This window comes from Triplophysa dalaica, chromosome 18 (genome assembly GCF_015846415.1).
Source record: "Triplophysa dalaica isolate WHDGS20190420 chromosome 18, ASM1584641v1, whole genome shotgun sequence".
Taxonomy (NCBI): domain Eukaryota; kingdom Metazoa; phylum Chordata; class Actinopteri; order Cypriniformes; family Nemacheilidae; genus Triplophysa; species Triplophysa dalaica.
Window position 1 is genome coordinate 15,997,040 of NC_079559.1, and position 25,766 is coordinate 16,022,805.

Sequence of the window (25,766 nt, forward strand, 5' to 3'; positions counted from 1 at the left end):
GCACTAATTTTAACGAATACAACCTTTTTTATTATTACCATGTCAAATGTCGAGTTTATGAGGAAATAGGTGCATGTAAGGAGGCCGCACATGTTGAAACTTTTCAAGATCAGCTTTTGTTGCAGTTGCAGGAAATTCAGAAATCAATAAGGTAGATATAGATATAAGATATAAGTTGTTTTCAAATGCTGATCTAGGGTAGGGCCAGTGATATCCAAAGCAGTTTAAAGTGCATTTTATCTTTATGTGTTTTCACATACAGGCAGGCAAGGGAATCAACATTCTAGGTACATTATATTCGAACACAGTGCGTTAACATAAAAGAAAACTAAGCTTTAGACCTTTTTTGGGAAAACTATAGTGTTGGAACTAGGAAAGATAATCATAATCAGGGCTGGCTACCCCTGACATTCAGTTTTAGAAATAAAGAAAGAACTGCAGATAGTTCAGAAGATAATGAGTTTATTGTATGAAGCTAAATCATAACAAGGACATAATCTTAATCCTCGAAAACAAAAATAAATAAAATAATTTTCTTTCTCTTGAAAAGAACCAATAGGATTTGATCTCTTGATTCTATTTAAAAGAGTGACCACAAACAGGTATATTTCTCGTATTGTCTCGCAAGCCATTATAATGTCTCCCTGCAGCTGAGTTGGGCTTTATGGCACAAGGTATCAGATGGAAAGATTTGAATTATGGGAAATTTTTTACATCTGCATCAAGCTACACTCGCCAAGTGTGCAGAATATACAATGCAATCTTCAAATAAATGATAATGGATCAGAGACGAAACCACCATACCAGAGGCACATAAGAAAAGGTGCCCCCAACAATTATCCACACCGTCCTCATTTTGATATCAATCCTTTTACATAAATACACTCATAGACTGCAACGTCCCCTGCTGAGAACTAAACTGTTTTAAACTTTGAAATCATCAGAAAACAGTGCAATGATACAGATAAAGTGTCATTTTACCCAGTTGCTTTACAATCTTTCTCACTAAGGGACCGTGCAAATGTATGTGCCAACATCTTCCCTTATTCTGAATTTAGCCCGCAATTGTCAGTATATAAACAAGTAAAACAAAAGAAAAACGCAAACATACAAATTAAAGCCAAAGAGATGTTGAGAACTGAGTACTTGAACTCAGAAAGTATTAAAAAGCCCTACAGCGAAGACAGAAGAGTTGAAAGAAAGTTCTTATGAACCAGACTGAAGCTGTGCTTTGGTTGAAAATAGACATTGCAAATGATCGCAAATTACATTGCGAAAATGTCCAAAGAATGCTGCAAGTCTTTTAAAATCAACACATGTCCTGTTATGTGTTCTTAAAGCGATAGTTTATCCAAAATGATTTTTTGTTATTCATTTATTCATCTCATGTTGTTCCAAACCTTGCAGTTGATTATCATCATCTTGCGGAAAATACAACATGAGTTGACACAAAATGTCCAAGGTGCTCTTTTCCACAGAATAAAAGTCAATATAAAGAAGATTGGATGTTCTGCTAAACATGTCATTTTCTGTTCTAGTAAGAAAGTAAACCAATCAGGTTTAGCAGAATTTACAATCAAATAAACAATGACAAACTATTAACCTTTGGGAGAACTATCCTTTTTAAACAGGAGTAGTTTAATCATACTTGGTCTTGTAATCTGGGCAACATTGCCAAAACCAGCTAGAATTGAACAACGGCCTGTTATATGTAAACTGCAGATGCAAGCAGGGAAATTTATATGTTTAGAACGGGACACGATGGATAATCTGCTCATTCTCTAATCTCTGTGGGTAAAAAATGGTCTGGTATATTTGGTTGATGAAAGATTTAGATGTGGTCATTGAAGGCGTCCAGATTGAAGGCAGTATCAAGAAAACGCTTTAGTTCCAGAAGATAGGCGCGCTTGTTTCCAGTGGCAGGGGCAGAAGCAGGACCACGTCCGGCATACCTACAAACACAAATGCCATTAGTAAAACAGAGATGGCTGGAAAATCACAGCTTTATATGAGCATAGCAAAGTTTACCAGACAGGCTTGGCACGTTCGATGGTGGTGCGCATGCGGGGCTTAACGTAGTCGTAGTAACCCTGGTTTTTATGCTCCTCTTGACACCAGACCAGATCAGCGTTGGGATATTTCTCTGTCTCAGCTTTCACCAGGTCAAAGGGGAAAGGAGAGAGCTGGGGCAAGAAATAGACAGAAAGTCTTTAAAACTTTACAAGCAATCAGACATATAATGTAAAACGTGAAAGCAGTGTTACCTGTTCGATGCGAGTGATAGCCACAGAGTTCTCCATATTGCGTGCTTTGCGCTCTCGTGTAAGTTCGTAATACACCTTTCCTGTGCAGAAAATGACGCGCTTCACCTCTGAGGGGTTTTGGGTCACAACTCCATCGTCTGGGATCACACGCTGAAAGTGAGTCCCTGAGAAACGCACAAAAAGACAAAATAAAATACTTCAAACATAAATATTTAGTCATTTTAAATAAGAAAATCTTTGATATCTTGTTATAGAGAAAGATATTTGAAAGAGTGCTTGTAGTTAAACAGTTCTTGAACCCCACTGACTACTATAGTAGGAAAAATGACACTGTTAGTCAAAAGTTCCCCAGAACTGTTTGCTTTCCTACATTCTTCAAAATAAATTTTGTGTTCATCAGAATAATGAATTTGGTATTGGAACAAGTGGAGTAAATGATGACAGAATGTACATTTTTGTGTGAACTGTCCCTTTAAGTGAATTCCTCAATTTTTCAACTGATCAGTTACAGGTAGTGTCTTACCTGGTAGCATCTGATCGAAGTTAGATTTTGCCTCTGGATGGCGCAGCAGAGATTTAGGGGTGAAGACGATGAGCTAAAGAAAAAGCAAGCACCGTCTAAACCATTCAAAATAAATTCATTTAAACAATTGGTTTGCTGAATCATCTGATGGTTGTGATGCTGTCAAACAAGTGAACTCACAGGTTTCCTGAAGGGAAGAAGGATCTGCCTCCTCAGCACATGGAAGTAGTTGGCAGGAGTTGAACAGTTCACAACAATCCAGTTACAGTCGTACAGCTGACGCACGGCAAAGTCATCAGTGATTTTCTGCAGGGGAACATTTTTGGGGAAATTAAGTTTCTAGTTGGATGATAAAATTACAGTGTGGACGAAAATCAGGACAAGTCAGGGTGGAGTCGATAGCATTTCTACCCCCTGCTACTGCTGTAAATAAATATTTATTGGAATTTCCTCCAGTGTGAGCATGGAACCTTTGGGAATGTTAAAAATTGTTCACAATGTCTGTGCTCAATTGTTGCCCTGATACGAAAGATTGTATTTCTCAAGAGAAAAGGAAATGTCAGTTAATGAAGATAAATGCCAGGTTAGCGTAAGAAATGTTGGACAGGATTGGACAGTCTTACAGGATTGAAGTCAGGGTCATCATTGCACATCTGTAGGAAGCGTTCTGGACGGGCAGATGAATGTTCCGGACCCTGCAGGGAGAAAGAAAAGACCATTATCAAATGATTAGAGAATGAAGGTAAAATACTCAATACAAATGTGACAAAATGAAATGAAATCAAAATCCAATTATTTAAATGAAATGATTCACTGAAAAAAATGAATGATTTCATGACAAACTATATGACTCATAATAGTCATTTACACTCACCTAAAGGATTATTAGGAACACATGATCAATTTCTCATTAATGCAATCATGGTGGTGGTGTAATGGTGTGGGGGATGTTTTCTTTGCACACTTAAGGCCCCTTAGTGCCAATTGGGCATCGTTTAAATGCCAGGCCTACCTGAGCATTGTTTCTGACCATGTCCATCCCTTTATGACCACCATGTACCCATACTCTGATGGCTACTTCCAGCAGGATAATGCACCATGTCACAAAGCTCGAATCATTTCAAATTGGTTTCTTGAACATGACAATGAGTTCACTGTACTAAAAATGGCCCCCACAGTCACCAGATCTCAACCCAATAGAGCATCTTTGGGATGTGGTGGAACGGGAGCTTCGTGCATCCCACAAATCTCCATCAACTGCAAGATGCTATCCTATCAATATGGGTCAACATTTCTAAAGAATGCTTTCAGCACCTTGTTGAATCAATGCCACGTAAAATTAGGGCAGTTCTGAAGGCGAAAGGGGGTCAAACACAGTATTAGTATGGTGTTCCTAATAATCCTTTAGGTGAGTGTATTTGGAAAAGGATTGGAGCTTTAAATTAGAACAACAAAAAAGAAGTAGCATACATGTATGTGTGGTATAAAAAATTTGTGCTAAACTGCAAATTATTTAAAATATATATAAAAATAAAAAAATAAACATTGTATTAATTTACTACAATAATTATCTAAGAGGCACACATTCATGAGTAAGAAAATAATCAGTAAGAACCTAATCTTGGCTAAGTATTTTTACTTTTTGAAGTCAAATACATTTTTTGGGGGGTATTTATGGAATCTGAAAGCTTTATTCCCTATCCATTTTTAGAACAAGAAATTGCCACAGGTTTCATTGAAAAAGTCATAGAGGTTATAATCAACTGTGATCTTTATATATTTCTTTCAATACAATCATAAAGAGACCAATTATGAGAAACCGTTGAATCATGGGTAACAGCCTCACCATGCCTTCCATGCCATGTGGCAGCAGTAAGACAATGCCGTTCTGGCGAACCCATTTGGCCTGTCCTGGACAGATGAACTGGTCTATTATACACTGAGCGGTGTTATGGAAATCTCCAAACTGAGCCTCCCATAGAACCAGGGCATTGGGACTGGCCATAGCAAAGCCCAACTCGAAACCTAAAGACATGATACAAAAATGTCAGAAATACACCACATGTTTTATTAGAATCTGCGTATCATTCTATTGCAGAGAAACTTCTGTGAGTGTTTGGATACCTAATACTCCATATTCAGACAGGGAGCTGTTGCAGACCGTGTAGGGGGCTTGGTTAGGGGAGACATGGTTCATGGGGATGCAAGTCCTCTTATCCACATTCTGATCGTGGAGGACATGGTGACGGTGACTGCAAAGACAGCAACACAAACAACATGTCAGTAAAATTTACATTGGATCCTATAAATAAGTTTAAAATATTTGTCTATGTAATTCAGGGGTTCTCAACCTTTTTGATTCCAAAACTACATTTAACAATATTCAAAGGCCCCCAATAAAAGTTTTCGGAGCTTGACATTAACTGGAAAAAATAATAAGAAATAATGTTTTTTAAAGGGAAAATAAGTGTTTTACAGTGTGTTTGGTTTCTAGTACATGCATGGGCATCTTATAACACAAGTAAAATAGCACAAATTAAGTTTCGGAGCAAAAGATGCATTCTATCTAAAAGCGAATGATCACCCAGACCTGCCTGAAACGCCTCGTGTAACCACACCCCCACAAATCTACATCAGTTCGTGGTATGTTTTGACTAAGACCACCCAAATGTATACGCAAGTAAGGTGGGCGTAACTGTCAGTTCAATTGCTTTGGAACCCGATGTTCCAAATATGGTAAGAGGCGTTTTATTTGCGTCACACGCGTGCACTATTCGACCAATCACTACACACTGGTTAACTGGCCAATCATAGCACACCTTGCTTTTCAGAGCAATGAGCTTTATAAATAATCTGCGTGTTTCAGAGCAAACATGAACAGTATGTGGAAAATAGACAGTTTTTTAACCTTAAATCGTGTATACACATTGCATTTCATCTAAAACAAACAATAATATTCGTATTGGCCGTGTGATTTGACCCCTTTAAATGTATTTCAATGCTCATTGTTATTAGTGTTTTTGAGGCCCCCTTCGAAGTCAGCTTTGGTCCCTTGCCATGTTTAGATTCACTTATCGAGTTAAACGTTTACAAAGGTGAAAATCGTGTTGCTGTCATACCTGAAGGTTCCTCTCTCCACATCTTGCCCACTAAGGCGCACATGGATGCCCTCTCTAAGCAGAGAGCCAAAGGCCATGTACTCCCCCAGAGCCCAGTCCACGGTCCTGTTTTTGATCATGTCACCACGACCCTTTAAAATACGACTTAAACCTGTACGTGAGGCAAAAGAGCAGATTATTACCATTTCAGAATATATCAAATGTGGATGCATGACTGTGCATGTGAAGTGTACCTCCGTGAATAGTGAAGTCCTCCACAGGTACTGATGATGCCACTTGTCCAATGTGGGTGAGATCCTCCTCTGACAGGCCGGTAGATGTGCAGCTCATGCTCTTGGGCTGTCCGTCAAGAGTGAAAAAATCTGAAACCATCAAACAGTGATGTTGTAAATTCTACAAACCAAACCTCTGTAAGGTTTTCTAAAAAAGCGCTGCATGTGACATCATTTAAGAACTTACCAGGCCAGGGGGAATCAAGCCAGTGCTTGATGTGGAGAATCTTCTCATCTTTTGAACGCACATGAGCTTCCTCACATATTTTATCATACTTAGCTATTTCCTCCTGTGGACCGAGAAATTGTTTAATATTCGTTGCTTTTGAATATCATTCAGTACAAACACCCCCCAATAAATGTTTTGAAAATCGCCCCTAATAGACAACACACCTCATACTCCTGTCGTGTGACGGCGCCTTCTGCAATGAGCTTCTCAGCGTACTTTTGTAAGACTCCTTTCTGCTTCTTGATTTGTTTGTACATCAGTGGCTGTGTGAACATTGGCTCGTCCATCTCGTTGTGGCCATTACGGCGGTAACACACCTACAGGGAAGAAGATACGTGTCAGAAAATGTATTTATTATGTTCATTTATAGCATTATTACTGTAAAACTCGATTTTCTGCAAGTCACAACAACTTACCAAGTCCACCACTACATCCTTGTGGAAGGTTGTTCTCCACTCCGCTGCCACCTTACACACATACATTACAGCTTCGGGGTCATCGGCGTTGACGTGGAATATGGGGGCGTTAACCACACGGGCCACGTCGGTGGGGTACGGAGAGGATCGTGCCATACGGGGATCTGTTGTGAAACCAATCTGGCGAAAGAGAGGAAGGATGGATTTCAGAGGTCAGAGTGTTTGTAAGCACGTACCATCAGGCTGTGCCTGTGTACCTGGTTATTGACCACCACGTGCACAGTGCCATGTGTGCTGTAGGAAGGTAGATCGCTCAGGTGGAAGGTTTCGTAGACGATGCCCTGACCTGCAAATGCAGCATCACCATGGAGCAGAATGGACATTACCTGAAACAAAGACATACAAAAAATATAAATTAAAATGAATTTACAATATAAACAAAATGCTGATGTCAATAAAAACTTAAGATGCATCCAAAAAAAGCATTCTATGACAGTACGTACTGAATCTGCATAAGCACCTACTTTGGCCGTTTAAACGGTATGTTCTACATCAGGGTTCCACAAATCTTACCCTGGAGGGCCGGAGCACTGCAGAGTTTAGCTCCAACCCTGATCAAACTTGCATACCTGTGATTTTCTAGTGATACTGAACACCTTGATGAGCTTGCTCAGGTGTGTTTGATCAGGGCTGGAGCTAAACTCTGCAGTGCTCCGGCCCTCCAGGGTAAGATTTGAGGAACCCTGTTCTACATAGTATGAGTTTGAGTAGAATAAAAGCATTTCAGACATACTGTATACGCCCTGTTTTCTTGTCATCTGACCCGTTTGCTCTTTGACCCATGACATATTAACAACAACCTGTACGTAGGCGTTACAAACATAATATATTCACAAGAAATTAATTTATCGTCACTTGTATTAAAAAAAAGACATCCGCCTTTTCTGCTATTTTTATTTGATTTACTCTTAAAATTTGACCATTGCTCAGCTACTGTAGCATCATAGGGTACTGCCCATCCGATGCACATTCACAAATCTCAACGAAAGCAGTAGACCATCCAGCCCGGGTATCCCTCACCTACTAATAATTAATGCAACATAATATACATCCAGGTGTGTTCTTACCCGATTGCCTTCAGTGTCTCCGCAGTAGAACTGATCTGCTTTAGTCTTCCCCTGTACCACAGGATTCACTGCTTCAAGATGGGAAGGGTTGGCCACCAGCGAGAGGGTAATGTTCCTGTCAGTCACACGATTTATCCTCCTGTGGTACATCCCCAAGTGGTATTTGACATCTCCTGATCCCTGTTTTATAAACACACACATATTTCTTATGAGCTTTACAAATGTAGTGTACTTACATAGTATATAATAGTAATTTTAATGCAGTGTAGTATAATAACTATAGAACTCTGTACTATAAGCTATAGTAAACTGATTCAACTGTAGTAAACACTGCAGTATACTTCAGTGTTTAAATATCGCAGCTGTCCTTGTAAACCTTGTGTCCAAATTTGCTATTTTTCATGAAATGTAAAAAACACTGAGTTTTCAATGACTGCATCCTGGGATGTAAAAGTCCTTTTTGAAAAAATGTATTGGTTCGATATTTACAAAACCCAGTGACATAAGAGGTGACTAAAAAGAATGTCAAAAAATGTACATCACAAAATATGAAGATACAAGGTTTCAGAAGGACAACAGCGATATTTAATGTAGTAGGGTTCAAAAACACTATAGTATCTAAACATTTCATAACCGTTTACTATAGTATTATATTAAGTATACTGTATAAATAAAAAAATTCACAGGGCCCAACAAATAGTAAAGACTACTTTCACCGTCCTCAAGATTTTAGGTTTAGGTTTTTGTCTGACCTCATCAGCAGCTTCCAGTTTCGAGTCAAACTGACAGAAGATCTGGTCTAGTTCCTTACGGATCACGTTGGCAAGCACGTTAAGTCGGCCTCTACAGAGAGGGACACATTTTTTTAATGCCTCAATGACAACAGAAGTTCTTTCCTCAGCACAGTAAGCACTGTACGAGTTCTGCACCTGTGAGGCATGCCCATGATGACTGTGTCTATTCCGTTCTCACTGGACTTGTCGATGATGGTTTTGAGGGCAGGGATCAGACTCTCACAGCCCTCAAGACCGAAACGCTTTTCAGACGACCATTTCCTCTGCAGGAACTCCTCAAACCTGCAAAACCAGGAGGAAAAATCAATGATCACTGTGTCTCATTCACTAATAATTGCGTGGATTTTTCGTATTTATACACACATTTGAACCTCCCAGGAAAACTTTACGCCTAATTCCCAAAACGTGCGTAAGTACATGAATTTGTTCTTAACCTTGTCCTAATGTTTGTGAATTTGGAGAATTCTAAATGAGCGGCCGCATGTACAAGTTTAGTCATTTGCATAAAACACACCCAGTCCATCCCCATATTAGGTGCTTTCCAACAAACTTTTCCTTTACCACTTGTCGACAAGTCAAAGTCACTGCAGGCAACCCCATGTGACGCCATCTACAGATGCGCTCTCGCAAGTAATTTCAAGTGCACAGTCCTCAAAGTCAGTTCATACACAATAAAACACCTTTTATACTGTCACGCAGTTTACATAGTTCTCGTTAGCCGGCTGTAAACGGCGCTGCTATGCAGAGGAACCTCGCAGCACGAGCTGTTATTATTCTTTAAATGTATGTGATGAAACAATTTAAATATACACCTATGCGTAATTAAATATATGTATATAAATAATTTTGAATATTTAACTATTATCCTAATATGAAACATGCATTTTGTTATTTTGTCTTAGAGAGAGGTTTTCCTGTTTATGATTTTTCTTTTCATTTATAACATTCTGTTTTGGTTGTGTATATCTGTATTGCATGGCCACCATTTTTCTCATCTAAATAATAAACGATATCCCTTTAATTCATTCACTCCTTAACTCGCATGTGGTTGATTTTTGTTCCCTCCTATTTGTCATATTTCTTTTACATTCATTTATTCACCCTCTTTAATTTTTTATAATTAACCTCAAACTGACTTAGTATGACGGAATTTGCTTTTCGGGGTAAACTTTATCTCAACATTAGCTGTGTTTGAGCTATGCTCGGCTTGTTGAAGTTGAGTGTGTGTGTACCTGGTGGAGCGGACCATGCGGGCCAAAAGCCTTCTCTTTTCCTCTAGGCTGAACTGCATGACTCCAGGCTTCTCAAACTTCTGTCTAATCCACTGACACTGGTCCAGATCGTTGATGAACATAAACTCAACACCTATATGCTGGCAATAAGCCATCTGAGAAACACAACATTAAATAAGAGACCATGTGCACAAACCCTTCAAGCCATGACAAGAGTCCAGCATTAGATAATTTCAATCATTTGATCACCTCCAACCGGCGGATGATCTCTCTGAGGGGAAGAGCGCTCTCGTTGCCCCCGATAAAGGTGGTGGTGGGCAAGCGGAACACTTTATCCAGATCAGACTCTTCCAGCCCGTAGAAACCTGACAGCCAATAAGAGGCCATGTCCAACCCAACCCAGAGAGAGAGGCGGGTGGAGAAAGACAGGATGACAAAGGGTCAACAGAAAAGACAACAGATGACCAAGCACAGGTGCCAAACCAGATAATAAGGTTAATAATAAAAATGAAAGAGGGTTTATGAATGAATGTAAAATAAATATTACAAATAAGGAGAGAACAAAAACCAAGCACATGCGAGTTAAGGAGTGAATGAATAACAGGATTGTCGTTCATTATTTAGATGAGAAACACGGTGGCCATGCAATACATATATATACAACCAAAACAGAATGTTATAAATGCAAAACGGAAAAAACAGAAAATCATTAACAGGAAAACCAACATGGTGAAAGAGTTATGGAAAGGAGAAACGAGAGTAAAAAGAAACAGAATAGTAGTGAGAACAGACAAAGAATAATGTGAATAATGAGCAGGAGAGATGGGTGGGTCATTTGGGGGTTGAAATAAAAAAGGATAAACTTGATTAACAGAATCATCAATACTTTTGTGTTAATAATGTTAGTTGCATTCAATATATCCCCAGGTTAACACTACTGCATGGTTTTGGATGAAAACGAGCAATATATGATTCTATTGTACTGTACAGTTCAAAGCCTATTCAGTTGTGTAATGGATCGCTTATGAGGCAGTTTTTGACCTCAAACAGACATTCAGGATTCAAACGACGTGATTAAGGGTGGGGGTCAAATATCTGATCCATTAAAGGAACAGTTCCACCAAAAATTAAAATTCTGTCATTTACTCACCCTCGAGTTGTTCCAAACCTGTATCAATGTCTTTTGAACACAGAGAAAGGTATTCGGACGAATGCTTGTAAACAAACAGTTCTTGGCCACCATGGACCACCATAGAGAAAAGGGAAAAATGACAATGTAGTCAAAAGTGTCCTAGAACTGTTTGCTTTCCTACATTCTTCAAAATGTCTTCTTGTGTGTTCTGCAGAACAAAGAAACTTCCAAAGCAATTTTTCCTACCATGGTATTCCATGGGGGACACGTTCTGTTTCGTTACAAGCATTAATTCTAATATCTTTCTCAATGTTCTTCAGAACAAACAAATGTATACAGATTTGGAACAACTTGAGGGTGAGTATATGATGACAGAACGTTCATATGTGGGTGAACTGTTCTTTTAAACTTCAAAAACTGCACAAAAATGTACTGACGACAACTTAAACATATGGCAAAAAATGTATGGTCGAATTTTGCAGTCAGGTGTTAGAGAATTTAAAATTTCTGTTTGCCCAGACATTAATGATAATGGGCTTGTGGAGATTGCTTGAAGTTCACTTAAATTAAAAGTTTTTTAAAGCCTAATTTTAAAATTGTAGTTCTCTTTTTTACTTCAATGTTAAATGGTTATAATGTTAAAATTAATAAAGAAATTATAGCTACATCTGTGGTGGTACTGATATCAATGATGCAGGTTTTCATTAATAAAACGATGGCATTAAAGAAAAAATATAAAACAATTTTACTAAATTTATTTGGAAATGAATTGTGAAATTATTAGAATCTAGAAGTATATTCTAAAAAATTTATGTTATGTTTGGTTTATCAGAAAAAAGTAGGATTCAATTTTAATTTTGATCCATTAATGGCACTAAATCTTACTGATTCATTTAAGACTAGACAACAAGGGATTAATGATACAGAAACAAATAATGCCCTTTTTATCATTACCCAAAGAATATTGAATAGTGACTATTATAGAGCAAAATCACATTTATAAAACAAAAAAACCTTTTTTACACTGAAAAGACCCAGTTGCATCCACACACATGCTGAATTAAACTTTTGGATTGTTACATATTGACACTTTTAATACATCACACAACAGCACTAATAAATATAATTTGAGTTGACCCCCTGTCATAGCATAATAACCATATAAACGTCAAGAATTTCTTTAAAACATTTAAATAAAGTTAATTTATCTTTCATGAATGTACAGAACTGTGGTAAGGAGTATTAATTTCATTGATGTTGATACAGTTCCAAGAAAAAGCAAACATGCTACACTCCTGTGATGCATTAGGCTGTACTTTGGTACTGTAAGGTCAGTAAAGATGGACCTTTCTGTGGATGTTTAGCAGCAGTGCAAAAAGAGGCAGCCATGCACCCCAAGGCATATGAGAGAGTGTGTTAGAGATTAACCTAGTCAGAGAAAAGCTCCATGTGCATAAATGATAGGAGGGGGAAAAGAGAGAGAGAAGACAGAGAGGCCGAGCAAAGAGAATGTTCATGTTTCTAAGCGCATGTGTATCTGTGAATGATAGAGACGTCTGTGTGTGTGTGTGTGAAGAGATTCCAAAACCCAGAAATCAGTAAAACTCGTCTGAAGCCACATCCGAAGCGAGAGGGCAGCAAAGCCTCCGAAAAGCACTTAACACCTCCATAACCTCCCAAACACCAAAAAACACAAGCACTCTTAATAAATGACACAAACGTAGACATCCCACCCAAATAACCTCGGAGAAAAGCAAAGGGACACCTTTTGTGTGTAGAATGAATGTTAAAACAGATTACAGAAAAAAACTTTCAAAACTTAAGGCCAGAACTGCCAATTATTGTATGTCCATAAATTCTTTCTCTGTTTGATGTGTCATGGCACAAAATGAAATAACCTGTTATATTCTTTTTACATGTTGTGTGAGTGTCCAGACAGAGATTACAGAATTTTTGAGAATATTTATGTGGGGTGTTGAGCCATTCACCACAGCACCAGCATAACAAACAATACAGATTCACAGGCATTGAAAACCAGGATCTCTTTGTCTTGTAGACGGACTTATACGCTTCTACAACAATGCCACGCAAGAACAGCCACCAAATATACATCACTCTTACTGTTTGCTATGGACAGCTGTTTAGAGCATATGAATTACCCTTTTCCCAATTACAGGTTTGAGAAATTTCTGCAAAGTGAAACTCAGACTCTGTAAAGCAGGGTAAAAAAACAAATGCACAGTTCTGCATATTAATTACAGTTTGGCAGGCATCAGCAAATCCAAAAAATTTAAAATGACTGTAATAATAACATAATAAACATCTACAGGTCAACATTCACTTTCTAAATTTACTTCGCTAGATTCCGCTTTCACCGAAAACTCGCTAAAAGCATACTATCATTCAAAACAAAAATTAAGTACAGCTGAAGCATTATCTATATTTATAAATACTTAAAATATTGTTGGTCCATCTCTTATTTATTACTGACAACTTTGTGCACAGACACACATATAAAACACTGTAAAAAAAAAACTAAGTAATTCTAGAGTATTTTAAATGTATTTTTGAAACAAGTTTTTTTTTACAATTTTTTTTACCATCTTTATTTGAAATGCAGTCAAAAAACATCAAAATAACTGAAAAGCCTGCAAATTAGAAAACAGTAAAAAACTGTTTTACAAGAGAAAACTTATTTAACTGAATAGTTCTGGCGTTTATCTACAATAAAAGTTCATTTTTAACAGCGTAGTTATATATATTAACATTTTAAAACTGACAAAAAATTAAATAATTTGATATTAATAATTTATTTAAAATATTTAGAAACCATTACACAACATGATGTTTTAAGCATTTAAAGGCTTACAGAAACAAATTCTACAACATAAATTAATTTGTTCTATTTTCAAACAAAGTCAGACCATTTGAGCACAATGCCATACATCGGATTCAACGTTGTACGTTTTAGGATTATAAAGCTTGACTAGAATACTCTTCACAGAGTTTCTTCCGTATTCTAAATAAAGCTGCCTAACACTGCCAAAATCAACACACACAAAACAAAAAAGCAACTAAAAGCTACAACTGCTACTAAAACAGCATTATAAAGCAGAGGCACAGAGTTGAATTTCATCAAGGCCTACCTCCAATGGTAAGAGCACTTAGACGCTTCTTGACATGTGTGAGGTCTGGAGAGGCAGTAACAGGGAAGAGAAATCCACTGGGAGTTAGTCATAACTAACCCCTTTCATGGCCAATCCCCCCAAAAACACTAAACAAACCTGAAGACAAGTTAAGTTACGGTGCTAAAAAACTGTACTAATGGAATTAGGCTCACTGAGGTTAACACATCTGATAAGAGACTATCGGATATAATACTGTGAAAATTCACCACATCACACCAAGCGACAAACCAAATGCATAAATCAATGTGGCTTGCAAATCTTATGCTAATAAGGTCCCACAAACAGCCAGACAAAGCTAAATCTAGTCCCCAGCACATCCAATTGAATTAACCATTCTGCACTTTTCTTTAAAAGTCCACATTAAGTGCAAGTCAAGACTAGGGCTGGTCGACATGGCCTAAACTGATATTGAAATATATTACTTCATTTCAGAAGATAAAATATAATTCAGATAACGATCTGAACAATATTGCAAAAATATAAATGCAAGATATAAATTGAGAGAGCCCTCTGCTGGCATCTAGAATGATATTGAATAACATTTTATTGTTCAAATCAGTGTGCAAAGCTACATATGATAAGAATAAAAACATTTTGTATTGGACTTTGGTCTTACCTTGTTTAAGTATCAACTATTAGAATCATTTTACCAATAAAAATAGAATAACTTCTCTAAATGTGTTTTAAAGCACTTTTTGAAGTTATGGAATTATGCTTTTGAAGCATAGGCGTATCTTCAAAGCTGTACTGGGGCACAGGCCTCCTATTACTTGACAGGTTTTTCTTGAAAGCCTGCTTTTGGCTTACTCATATACATTAGTAACTTCAATTATTAACATCAACTGAATTTTATGTATGGCTGTATTTTCAGGTTTTTCTCAGTTGATGTTAGGCTGCATCGTTTTTACAAGCATTAGTTAGTTGCAGTTCCGTTTTGTAAATGAATACACAGACAAAAATGATTCATGTTAAACTTAAACTAGAGATTTATACTGGGGCACGACAGAGTGCCACTACATAACACCGCAGACCAGAGCGTGGACTCAGACCCGAACGTGTAATGTATATTGAAATATTGAAAATGTGTTAAAAATCCTATCACTGTTATCAAAATTAATTATATTGCGATTGATATTGTCTTCAAATTATTGTCCAGTCCTAGTCAAGACCAAAATCTTTTTACATATTCATTTTCTCTCTGACCACTAAAATAATAAATTCTCCAGTCTGAAATAGCTACGTAGCTTTAAGATATCTAAATGTAATGTATGTGTAAATGTATGTTATGACAGCTAACTCTAAGTGACAATATATGTAAAAACGTTCCGTTTCACTATTTGTCTGTGTTGTACTCTGACAAAGATTTATTCCAAAACCAACAAAGATCGAGCAGAATATCATTTGAATATCACAGAAGATGCATTTGATAGTGATATCGGACTGTAAATCAAACTCTACACAGACTATTCTGTTTGCCATTATGTGTCCCTCTCATATCACCAAAGCAGAAGAGAAAAAATGATTCCCAAATAAGATTATTTGAACAATCTTTGCCTTTGTATCATCCAATATACAGTTGCAATGCAGAGTGCCAATAATTCTGTTTTCTATGATTGAATAAAGGCAATGCAATGCTCGTACCCAAGCTTACATCGATATACAGCAACAATAACATTCTCCCAACATGCCTATAACACTCACACAAACATATAAACACGTAGCTCAGACAATCCAGGTTATTTTACTAAAGCACTAGTTCAAACTGTTAATAATTAAGTAAGGGATAATGTACAGCCAAACGACTGTTATAGCAAGAATAAACCGAGAGGGAAGGGAACCGAAGGGAAAACCTGCAAAAACAGCCAGCTGTCTGAATATAACATGGTGACTTACCTCATAAGCAAGTTATTAAACATGAAATATTGAATTGAAATATTTTTAGCTAATTTTTTAATGAATGCAGACCTTCCGCAATGAAAGCGTTTACTTTCATTTAAAGAAAAGACACATTTAAATACCACCAACAGGCAATTCGATTGAATCTTTTGTAAATTTAATGTCATGTATGTAATTAAAAGACATATTTCTACTTATTTTTGTGTAATATTAAACTGTGCTGTGATTTTAGTAGCACGCCGTGATAAAGATTGATTTCACTTTTTTCATTTAATCAGTCCCTTATAGATCTGCATTTTCATTTGTTCCAGTGATTTTGGATGAACTCTCTAATGAACTCTGCAGGATGAAAGCAGTGCCAAATTAGACCCTTTTATTACATAAAATGGAAAAGAAACATGCAAAACACCGTAAACATAACCACCGCGACTGTAGATTTCTTTGTGTTAATAAGTAATTATTCATTTTAATTAGCATAATTAATTTAATTAAGGAGCCAATATCAGATGAACGGCATTAAATTTGCAATATCCAAGATGTTTGCATAGTTGTAAGCTGCATGTTTGTGCGTTTGGTGGAAATGATGTCATTAAGGCAGCAGTAAGAAGAGAGAGAGTAACACTAGCTACGTTACATTTCAGAAAACCAATTGCCAATCCAGGCCTGACCTCCCAACCCTCCTTCAGCAGTTGGCAAACAGTGTGTAGAAAACAAAGTTGAAAAGAATGAAAACTGGTTTAAGAAGTTGAACAGGGCAGAGCGTAACTTTAAAAATGTGTTTCCCAATAGAGTCTTGTTGGCCTTCATATCAAAGCTAATCCAGTCACATCACAAAAACATCCAAAACTGCATTCCAGAAAAGCTGGTGAATTTCTTTTTCAACCACTTGAATTACAGCTAGAAAGATCTAAACACCAACTCTTTTAGAAAGCATTTTTGACAAACAAGTCAGCAATCTAATCATTAAGTGTCGGTCATTTGCAACTCCTCACCAAGTTTATCCGATGACGTAATAATGTCAGTGGGAACGCACGAATCCAGATCAGCATCCATAATCCCAAGTGGGTCCAGCTGTGCCACATGGTGACCACGTATCTACAGGAGACAAGAGGTCCCCCACAAACATGGGGTCCGAACGCAAATCCACCCACAAGGGAAAGATACAGGAAGAGGGGAGAACGAGAGGACAGAGGTGGCAGTGTAGAATAGCAAGAATTATGATGTGGGAAATGTGTTTGAAGATGAAATGAAGGGGAAAGAGGAAATGGGAGAAAAGGGAAAGATAGAGGGAGGGGAAAGCGACAATCACACAAAACAGGCTCATTAATGGTGGTCTGTTGAGCTGGGGGGACAGAAAACATTTCTCACCAACATGCTGGAACCCAGTAGCTACTGGGGCCTCGTCAAAATTTACACAACTGATGCCAAGTGGGTCGAGGTTTGCATTGTGATGCCCCGTTACCTGGAAACAGGGCAACAGCAGTCACAAGACATGAGGAGCTCACCAAGTAGATGCCATGCGGGGACATTTAGCTCGTTAACAGGCCCGTATAAGAAACGTATAAGAAAATATGATAAAGGAAATGACAAATTTGGTATTTAGTACCATTTGGTAAAATAGTTTGATCTGCTTAGTGAGCATTCTACCCAAACCTCCAAATTCAATTCACATTTAAAATAAATTTAACATCAAATGCATAAACCTCTTACCTTTTAAAAGGTTTGAGCTGCAGAATCGAGCAATGCTGTGATATCAATTTAAAGCATATATTTTCTGTAAAAAAACAAACACTCCGGTTTACCCGGAGCACTGTTCGTACCTGATAAGCTCTGATGAGAGACTGGACCGCCAAATGATCCTCCACCAGCTTCTCCACATTTGGTTGAGCCCCCACCAGAGACTGGGCCTGAGCTAGTCCAGCCAGACTCACTCCCAGTGGGGGAGGACTCTGATAGGCTGTGCCTGGTGGGGCACCGGCGTTGGCATTCCTGAAGAAAATGTCCCAAGACTGGAGAAGAGAAAAAGAACTTAAGGTTAGTCTCTCAAAAAGGTTCAATAGCATTTAGATGAAAATGATGGAGTTTTATAGTAAGACTGTAGTATGTTACATTAATCTGATTAGCATATTCTCTTTCATTTTGGAGAGGCAAATTACTGCTGAAACGTCTCATGCCTGTAAAGATGTACCACAGTGAGTGTCCCCTCAAACAGTTTCACAACAGTAAAGCCCATTGCACATAGAATCCGAAATTTGCGTCTGACATTTTGGCATGTTTAAAAATAAACACGCCCCTCACGTTGTGTCAACCACATTTATACAGTGTCTCCAATATTTTCATCAGTCATAAAAAAAATTCGGACTGGGTTCTGCGTTTTTTGCATGCAAGGATTTTGAAATGTGTTTTGACAATTCAGAGATACCGTACAAACAAGCGCCAAATATGAAAAAAACGCATACGTAAATTTCAGACTATGTGTGCGAATACCTTAAAGATTCATGTTTAATACAATTTTGACAATGACAAGTCAAAGCCTGTGACTTCAATGGCAGTCTGTGCAAATATCTGTGGAATCTGTTACCGAACAAGTGATACATGAGGAATTCTCTCATGTAAAATGTCAGAAAACAACATGACTAGTCAAGTTTCATACCCTAAACAATCATGCCACCACATAGACACATTTGCATGAGGAACAAGATCCAGGACACAGACAATAATAGAGTATCTGTTCTTTCTCAGTGCGTTTTTAATTTGGAAAAATGTTGCCTTACTAAATTATAAAGCATAATATTATACTTTCTACTGCATTTCATTTCATAAATACATGTTAGTGTGTGTACTTTTTACCCTTAGTATTTAAAAACATTAAAGGAGTGGTTCACTTTCAAAGTACATTTTCATGATACTTTACTCACCCGCATGTCATACAAGATGTTTATATATTTGTTTCTTTAGTCTAAGGGAAAATAAGGTCTTTGATGAAAAATTTCCCGGATTTTTCTCCATATAGTGGACTTCAATGGACTTGAAGGTCAAAATTACAGTTTCAGTGCAGCTTCAAATGGCTTTAATTGTGACCAGACGATACGGAAACGCTTATCTAGCGAAACGATCAGTCATTTTTCTGAAAAAAATACTAAATGTATATGCTTTATAAACACAAATGCTCGCCTTGCCCTGTTCTGCAATACAGAGTGAAACGTGCAAGTTTTCAACGTAATTACGTATTACGGGAAGTCATGAACGTGCATCACAGAACACGGCAAGCAATTGTGTTTAAAAAATATATACATTTTCTTTTTCGCACCGATCATTTCGCTATAGAAGTAATTTTGACCTTCAACCTTTTGGAGTCCATTGAAGTCCACTATATGGAGAAAAATCCTGTAAAAATCCATGTTTTCATCGGAAACCTTAATTTCTTTTTCGATAAAAGAAACAAACACATAATAATCTTGGATGACATGGGGGTGAGTAAATCATCATCGAAATGTATTTTGAAAGTGAACTACTTCTTTAAGTACATCTCGTAATTTTTTTATTTTGAATGTACTTATGTAACTTTTACATTAAGGAATGTCATAAACTAAAAATATAAACATATTCATAACATCTAGCAGAGTTTGTTTGTTTTTGCGTTTTTTACGCCATACCAGCTTTCATGACTATTTTCATAGCAAGATTTTTTTGTCTTTATTATATAAGGCTTTTAAGAATTAGTTTTTTCCAAAAAAAATTGAAACTGTATTTGACGTTAGGCTATTAAACATATCTTGAAATGATTTAAATATAGCTGTGTAACATGTATGATATTATGTTGTATTTTTTAATAGTAAGGGGTCTGCCATTTTAAGAGCTGTCTTTTTAACAAAATCTTGTTCCCTGGAAATAACCACACCGCAAGGCAAATATCATGTTCCCTTATCCGAAAATCATGTGAGACAAGACAAAGAGAGCTAATTGAGACACAGGACAGAAGCATAATGCTCAACAGTGGATCATCTACCCTAAAGCGGACGAAACATGGCAGACTGAGAACATTAAACAAAACAGTCATTATATTGATCAAACATGCAGCTCAAGACTCTTAAAAGAGAAAGACGCTGCTCCGAGCTGGAGCATCACAATTCACAATACAGTTTTACATTTAAATGTTGTATGTATACAGTAAATGTTGAGGTAACTTTACAAAACAAAAGCAAATCTTGACAAAAATAACAAGTAAATACATAATGACCTCAGTCAAGAGCTAGCTTTTAATAATGATGATGTAGGGGCCTTTTTAATGGATATTAAATGTTAAATAACAAAAGATCACTGTATAATTCAGTCACACAGTTAAAGGAACAGTTCACCCCAAAATGAAAATACTGTCATTATTTACTCACCCTCAAGTTGTTCCAAATCTATATACATTTCTTTGTTCTGTTGAACACAAAAGAAGATATTTTGAATGTAGGAACGCAAACAGCTCTGGGGAACTTTTGCAAGCTAAACAGTTCTAGTCCACCATTGACTACCATAGTAGGAAAAATTACAATGGTAGTCAATGGTGGACTAGAACTGTTTGTTCACAAGCATTCTTCGAAAATATCTTTGTGTTCAAAGAAGTGTATTACAGATTACTCGAGGGGGAGTTAACAATGACAGAATTGTTATATTTGGGTGAACTGTCCCTTTAAGGCTAGAACACATTACATAACTTTTGATCAGATTTTTGCCTGATTTGCAGTCTATTTGCCAACACTGAGCACCAGTCTGTAGATCTTAGGCAGTCAGAGTTGACAGATTTCAGATTACATACAGTCATAGAATATCAAAACAATTTTTTTGTTTAAAAATCTGTTCAGATTGTAGTTGCGTAGTGTATTACAGAAAAGATGCCCTGTTGTCAATACTTTTTCTATAATGTCTGACGATTTAAGAAATAAAAAATGCAGAAAAGCTTGAAAAAATTTAAAACCTGAAAAATTGAATATTGTCACCTTGGAATTTAAAATGATTTGACCTTTTGTCAAATACGGAGTTATTCCCATATTCTTATTAAATTCAGTTATTTCTAATGTGATGTTTTTTTACATTGTGTACATTTTGGGACTTATTCAGAAATAAAAAAATAATTTATATACACAGTCAAATGGAATGCAAAAACTTTGAAGCTCAATATGTCAAAACTTAGAATGCAGATAAAACCTCATAATTCCAAAGTGGCAATGAGTGATTCAAATGGGCAGGGCATAGAAGGAGCTGACCAAACCATACATAAAATAAAAGATCACAAGATGAGGAAAAAAGTGAACTTTCAGGTTTACAGAAACATAATTCTCTAAAGCAAATAGTGCATCTTGTTTTAACTAACTCTAAAACTACTTCCCAGACAACTGAACCTTAGCACTAATGTCATATTATTTTTCTCACGTTATGTGAAATGGATTTATCACTATTTGCATAAGGCAAACAATATGCCATTTACCCTTTGTCCAAACATTCCCACACTTCACATCACATCATTTAATTTCTACAATACCTGCAATGCAAAAAAGCCTGTCATATTTATTTGCCAGTATGAAAGGGTAAAAATAACAAGATGGATTCTATTGGTGAGAGAAACATTAACTAAAGATACTCCAAACTTTGTTCTAACTTTTAAACTGTATATTGGTTATTATAATTGTATGGAATATGAAAAGGATATTAGACGTGCAGTGTGTGACAACACCAACTCAAGTCAATGTATCGAGAATGGCACGCTCTTGTGACCGGTCTAAAAATAAAACCGAGATCACAGTAATGTGATCTTACACACAGTTACTCGGCTCCCACACATCGTCTGTAGATAGTGTGAATGTATACTTGCACTGGGAATTTTTTTTTAAATTTGGCAAGACACTTTTCTAATAACTGTGGCATGGCAAGTTATATATCTGTTTTGGAATGGAACGGAAGGGAAGGTCTTTTCAATTCTTCTTTGCATAATCCACCTGAAGATCCTGGTCCCTCTTACCTTATGTACACTCTTGGGATTTTCCAACCACGCATAGTACATCTCCTCGACATAGTTAGAACTTGTTCCATTCAGAAACGGCTCTGCGGCCACCGGTGCCGTGTAGCACCTGAGTTGCTGAAACGTCCTGGATGTGGCCGCTGGCCTCTGCTTTGATAGGTTTTTAGCAGTTTGAGAGGCCGTGATTGGCCGGAGCCGTGCTGCACAAGTCCTTAAGCGGTGCATCGCAGTCTATAGAACAATCACCACTCACACTCACAAAGCTAAGGGTGTGAGTTTCTAGACGTCACCACAGAAAAAGAGGAGGTGCCAGTCCTCTTTCGCTCAAATGAAACAAGCTTTATAAATTCCTTGATTTCAGGTTCTAAATGGAGCCTCGGCTTTCAGCTTGGTCGGTTTCTTGCACTCTGTGGAGGAAAAAAGAAAATCAAAATAGTGCCACAAAAACTCTATTTTGGATTAACTTCAGGGATGCTCCGATCAATCGGCCACAGATCAGTATCGGCCGATAATCATATTTTATGACTCGATCGGTACTTACTAACTTTGCTGATCTCTCACTCAGCCATCCATTACATTACATTTTATGTAAATGTATTTTGTGCTTCTCAAACTTGTATTGGACAATGTTTAAGTTACATCAGACTTCTGCATTTTAGGAGATTAAATGTCTATTTGTCTTTCACAGTTTACTTTTGGACAATGTTTAAATAAACCTTGCATCAGACTGGTCCATCTTGTTTGTGTTTATTTTTGTCTTTGATGTGTAACCTGACATACATAAGTCTTTTTGTGATTATTTTGTACTCTGTTAAAACAATAGTTACATAACATTAGTATACATTACATAATTACTGTAAAATAAAACAAAACACTACAATTTTATTAAAGCTAACATCAATAGTATAAATTGAACTGAAAAAAGGTTAACGATGATCGGAGAGCTTACATATCAGTTATATAAAGTTTGAAGCATCGGATCGGTATCGGCCAATCACGATAATAAGAAATCATAACTCGGTATCGGCTGCAAAAATCCTGATTGGAGCATCCCTAATTAACTTTGTTGAAAACTTTTTCAAAAGAATAAGGGTCACACAGGGTCAGGAGCGGTTCAACAAAGTTGTTAAACTATAGGTTCCTTTTAGATCTCTTCAAGATCATTCTTGAAATAATCAGACCAAATTAATAAATGGGTTAGATGTTGTGAGAGAATGTTCTCCTCTGAGCTCTAAGAGCGAGAGAAAATGACACCGAAGTGTAGTTGAATCCAGCATGTTATATAGAGTACAGATGAGCAAACAGGAAATGTTTACAAGCAATCATATGTTAAGGTTTCATCTTATAACTAAATAAGGTAAAAATGACAGCATACTGTATGCGCTGTATTATAAACTAGAAAAATGCTTAAAAGGATAGATCACACTCAGGGATCTTGACGGGCCTTGCCTATGTTCATTAGTGCGGGCGGGGAACTAAATAATCTAACACCAGTAGAACATTTTTGTGGATAGTACATTTCTGACACTTTGGATGGTTTTCTAAGCAACCGATCCTACAATACTTTTTAAAAGTCTTTATATATTTTCATACATCAGATATCTGTTTATCCAGCAAATGTGGTAGGACGCTATTATGTTCAAGATGGTTAAACTTAGCAGGTGACACGACTTTACGTGGCACAATGGCTGCCACCAGAGCACAGACAAAGGTCAAAGAGCTTCTGATAAAGACCAAAAGCTCAAAAAAACAAATGTAATCTTTTCAAAATACTATGATGACTTATTGATTTTTTTATGGATCTATACATTAGGGAATTTAAGTGATCATAAATCTGCCGATCGAAAAGACCATATAACACTGAAATAAGGGTTGGTATAAGATTTTTGGTGCTTTTACATTTTATTTGTAAAATCAGTTCAAACGGACATCTTCATACAAAGAATTGAGGACCAAATATGAGATAAAGACAAAGTAGATCCATAAACTGTAAATTTCATGACATGACTTAAAACCAAAGTCTATATTGTAAGATAGTGCCATACATGTCCGTAAAGTGTTTAAAAGGAATTCTTATTATAGGCTATCTGAGATCTGCTCAAGGTTTTGTTGAGTGATGTTATGCACTGACTGTGGTTTAAAACATATGCGATCGGAGGTGTCTTAACCATTTCTGTAATAAATGTCCCTTAACTAAATAATTATTTCTCAACACTACACGCTTTTTATTATCAAAACACTGATACTTCTTGTGTAAGGAATCCTGATTTAGATTTTGTGCAACTGAAAGCAACCTACCTGTGTCTCATTAAATTAAAATATCTTCAATTCTCTTTTATAAAAGAATAACCATGTGGTTGAAATCAATATGGACATCCATATCTTTTACCACACGCCTATGTTTTGACCTTGTGTCCCCATCCGCTGATCTCCCACCCACTGCATGTTTCATTGGTTAATTTTACTTAAGCCCGAACCACCTGACATGCCTAGAGAAAGGCTAATGGAGAATGGACGTGTCAATCATTTTGTCCTTTCGCTACAGACATTAGCAGCCCATGCTAACGGTAAAATCAGAGGCCATACTTTCCAATTTCGTCTCTTCTTCCGGTGTTAACACTGTTATTACGTGGTTGTCATATTGTACCCTGATAACTTTATCTGTTTAATGTGTGAATACAAAAAATACAAATTTCTAATGTTAACCCGAACACTCTAAGCTAGCCACAATAATTGGCTAATTTGAGGTCGACTCATGAACGTAGTTTTGTAACTGAACTGTGCAACGTTGAGTATCCATCTGTTAAACTGACAAAAAGCAAACTTTTATGTATCGTGTATTCAGTTAACGTTAACTTTATGCAACACCAAACACGAGCAATCTGCCAAGCTAATTTTCAAGAAATCCACTGAGGAACGCGCCCTCTTAGCGCAGTATGCACTTAAAATGTCTACAAATCCTCTCATGAATGCGGTGTGGACTGTGCATACACACAATACTACGAGGAAACACTTACTAATATCGACGGCCGTATCGAGTCTGTCGTGCTCCGGAGTTGTTAGCGGCTCCGTTGACCCCAAGCGCTGCTCGAGAGTGTAAATCGCGAGCACCGGAACAGTTCCGTCATGATGGACGTCACACGCCGCTGACGTCACATGTAGGTTTCGCGCGGAATTTGTATTCTTCTCGATAATTCATTCACAAAGACAAGTTTATTTTGTTTTCATTTAGGGTACAGAATAAATTCTTATAAATAATTGAGTTTATTCTCATTTCTGCTCGAATCGCATATAGAAATAATTCTTATTAAACAGAATTTCCTGCACATTTTCCTTAAAGATCACTTCACAAGATGTAAACACTGATCAGAAAGCACTTCCAGCTTTATTTTGTTCTTATTATACTTTTTAATATGTTTTTTATCTTATTTCAAAATATTTCAATATTTGTTTAACATTTTAAGTTTGGTTATAAATGTTCTGTTAGTTGTATTTTGTTTAAACAAGAAGTTCTTCTGGACCAGCTTTGTTGTCTTCAGAACACTTCACAAGATGTTAAATAACCAG

General features: G+C 36.9%; 1 protein-coding gene across 3 annotated transcripts; it reads right to left on the reverse strand.

Annotated features, from left to right (window-relative positions):
- Positions 1-445: 445 nt before the first annotated feature.
- ogdha (oxoglutarate dehydrogenase a) lies at positions 446-25,345 on the reverse strand. 3 transcript variants are annotated; one of them, XM_056773016.1, is made up of 24 exons: positions 25,217-25,345; positions 22,200-22,606; positions 18,013-18,201; positions 17,565-17,654; positions 17,185-17,287; positions 10,226-10,341; positions 9,977-10,131; positions 8,880-9,026; positions 8,703-8,793; positions 7,951-8,130; positions 7,081-7,209; positions 6,824-7,003; positions 6,572-6,724; positions 6,366-6,468; positions 6,140-6,268; positions 5,907-6,057; positions 4,912-5,039; positions 4,634-4,812; positions 3,411-3,482; positions 2,968-3,093; positions 2,788-2,860; positions 2,265-2,428; positions 2,029-2,183; positions 446-1,952 (listed from the first exon to the last, which is right to left on the reverse strand). In XM_056773016.1, exons 2-24 carry the CDS (start codon positions 22,422-22,424, stop codon positions 1,832-1,834), a joined length of 3,159 nt encoding a protein of 1,052 aa, XP_056628994.1. In that variant the 5' UTR covers positions 22,425-22,606; positions 25,217-25,345; the 3' UTR covers positions 446-1,831. The 3 variants fall into 3 exon arrangements, with proteins under 3 accessions (XP_056628994.1, XP_056628995.1, XP_056628996.1); XM_056773017.1 differs by lacking the exon at positions 17,565-17,654; XM_056773018.1 differs by lacking the exon at positions 17,185-17,287 and having other exon boundaries at positions 17,561-17,654.
- Between the last annotated feature and the right edge of the window lie 421 nt (positions 25,346-25,766).

Bases quoted from the DNA above. Each gene is read 5' to 3' on its own strand.
- ogdha (XM_056773016.1), bottom strand. From the start codon at position 22,424: ATGCACCGCTTAAGGACTTGTGCAGCACGGCTCCGGCCAATCACGGCC. The intron at 17,288-17,564 runs GTTGGTGAGAAA...TGTCTCCTGTAG, and splicing joins TAGCTACTGGGTTCCAGCAT to ATACGTGGTCACCATGTGGC. The intron at 6,269-6,365 runs GTAAGTTCTTAA...TGATGGTTTCAG, and splicing joins GCTTGATTCCCCCTGGCCTG to ATTTTTTCACTCTTGACGGA.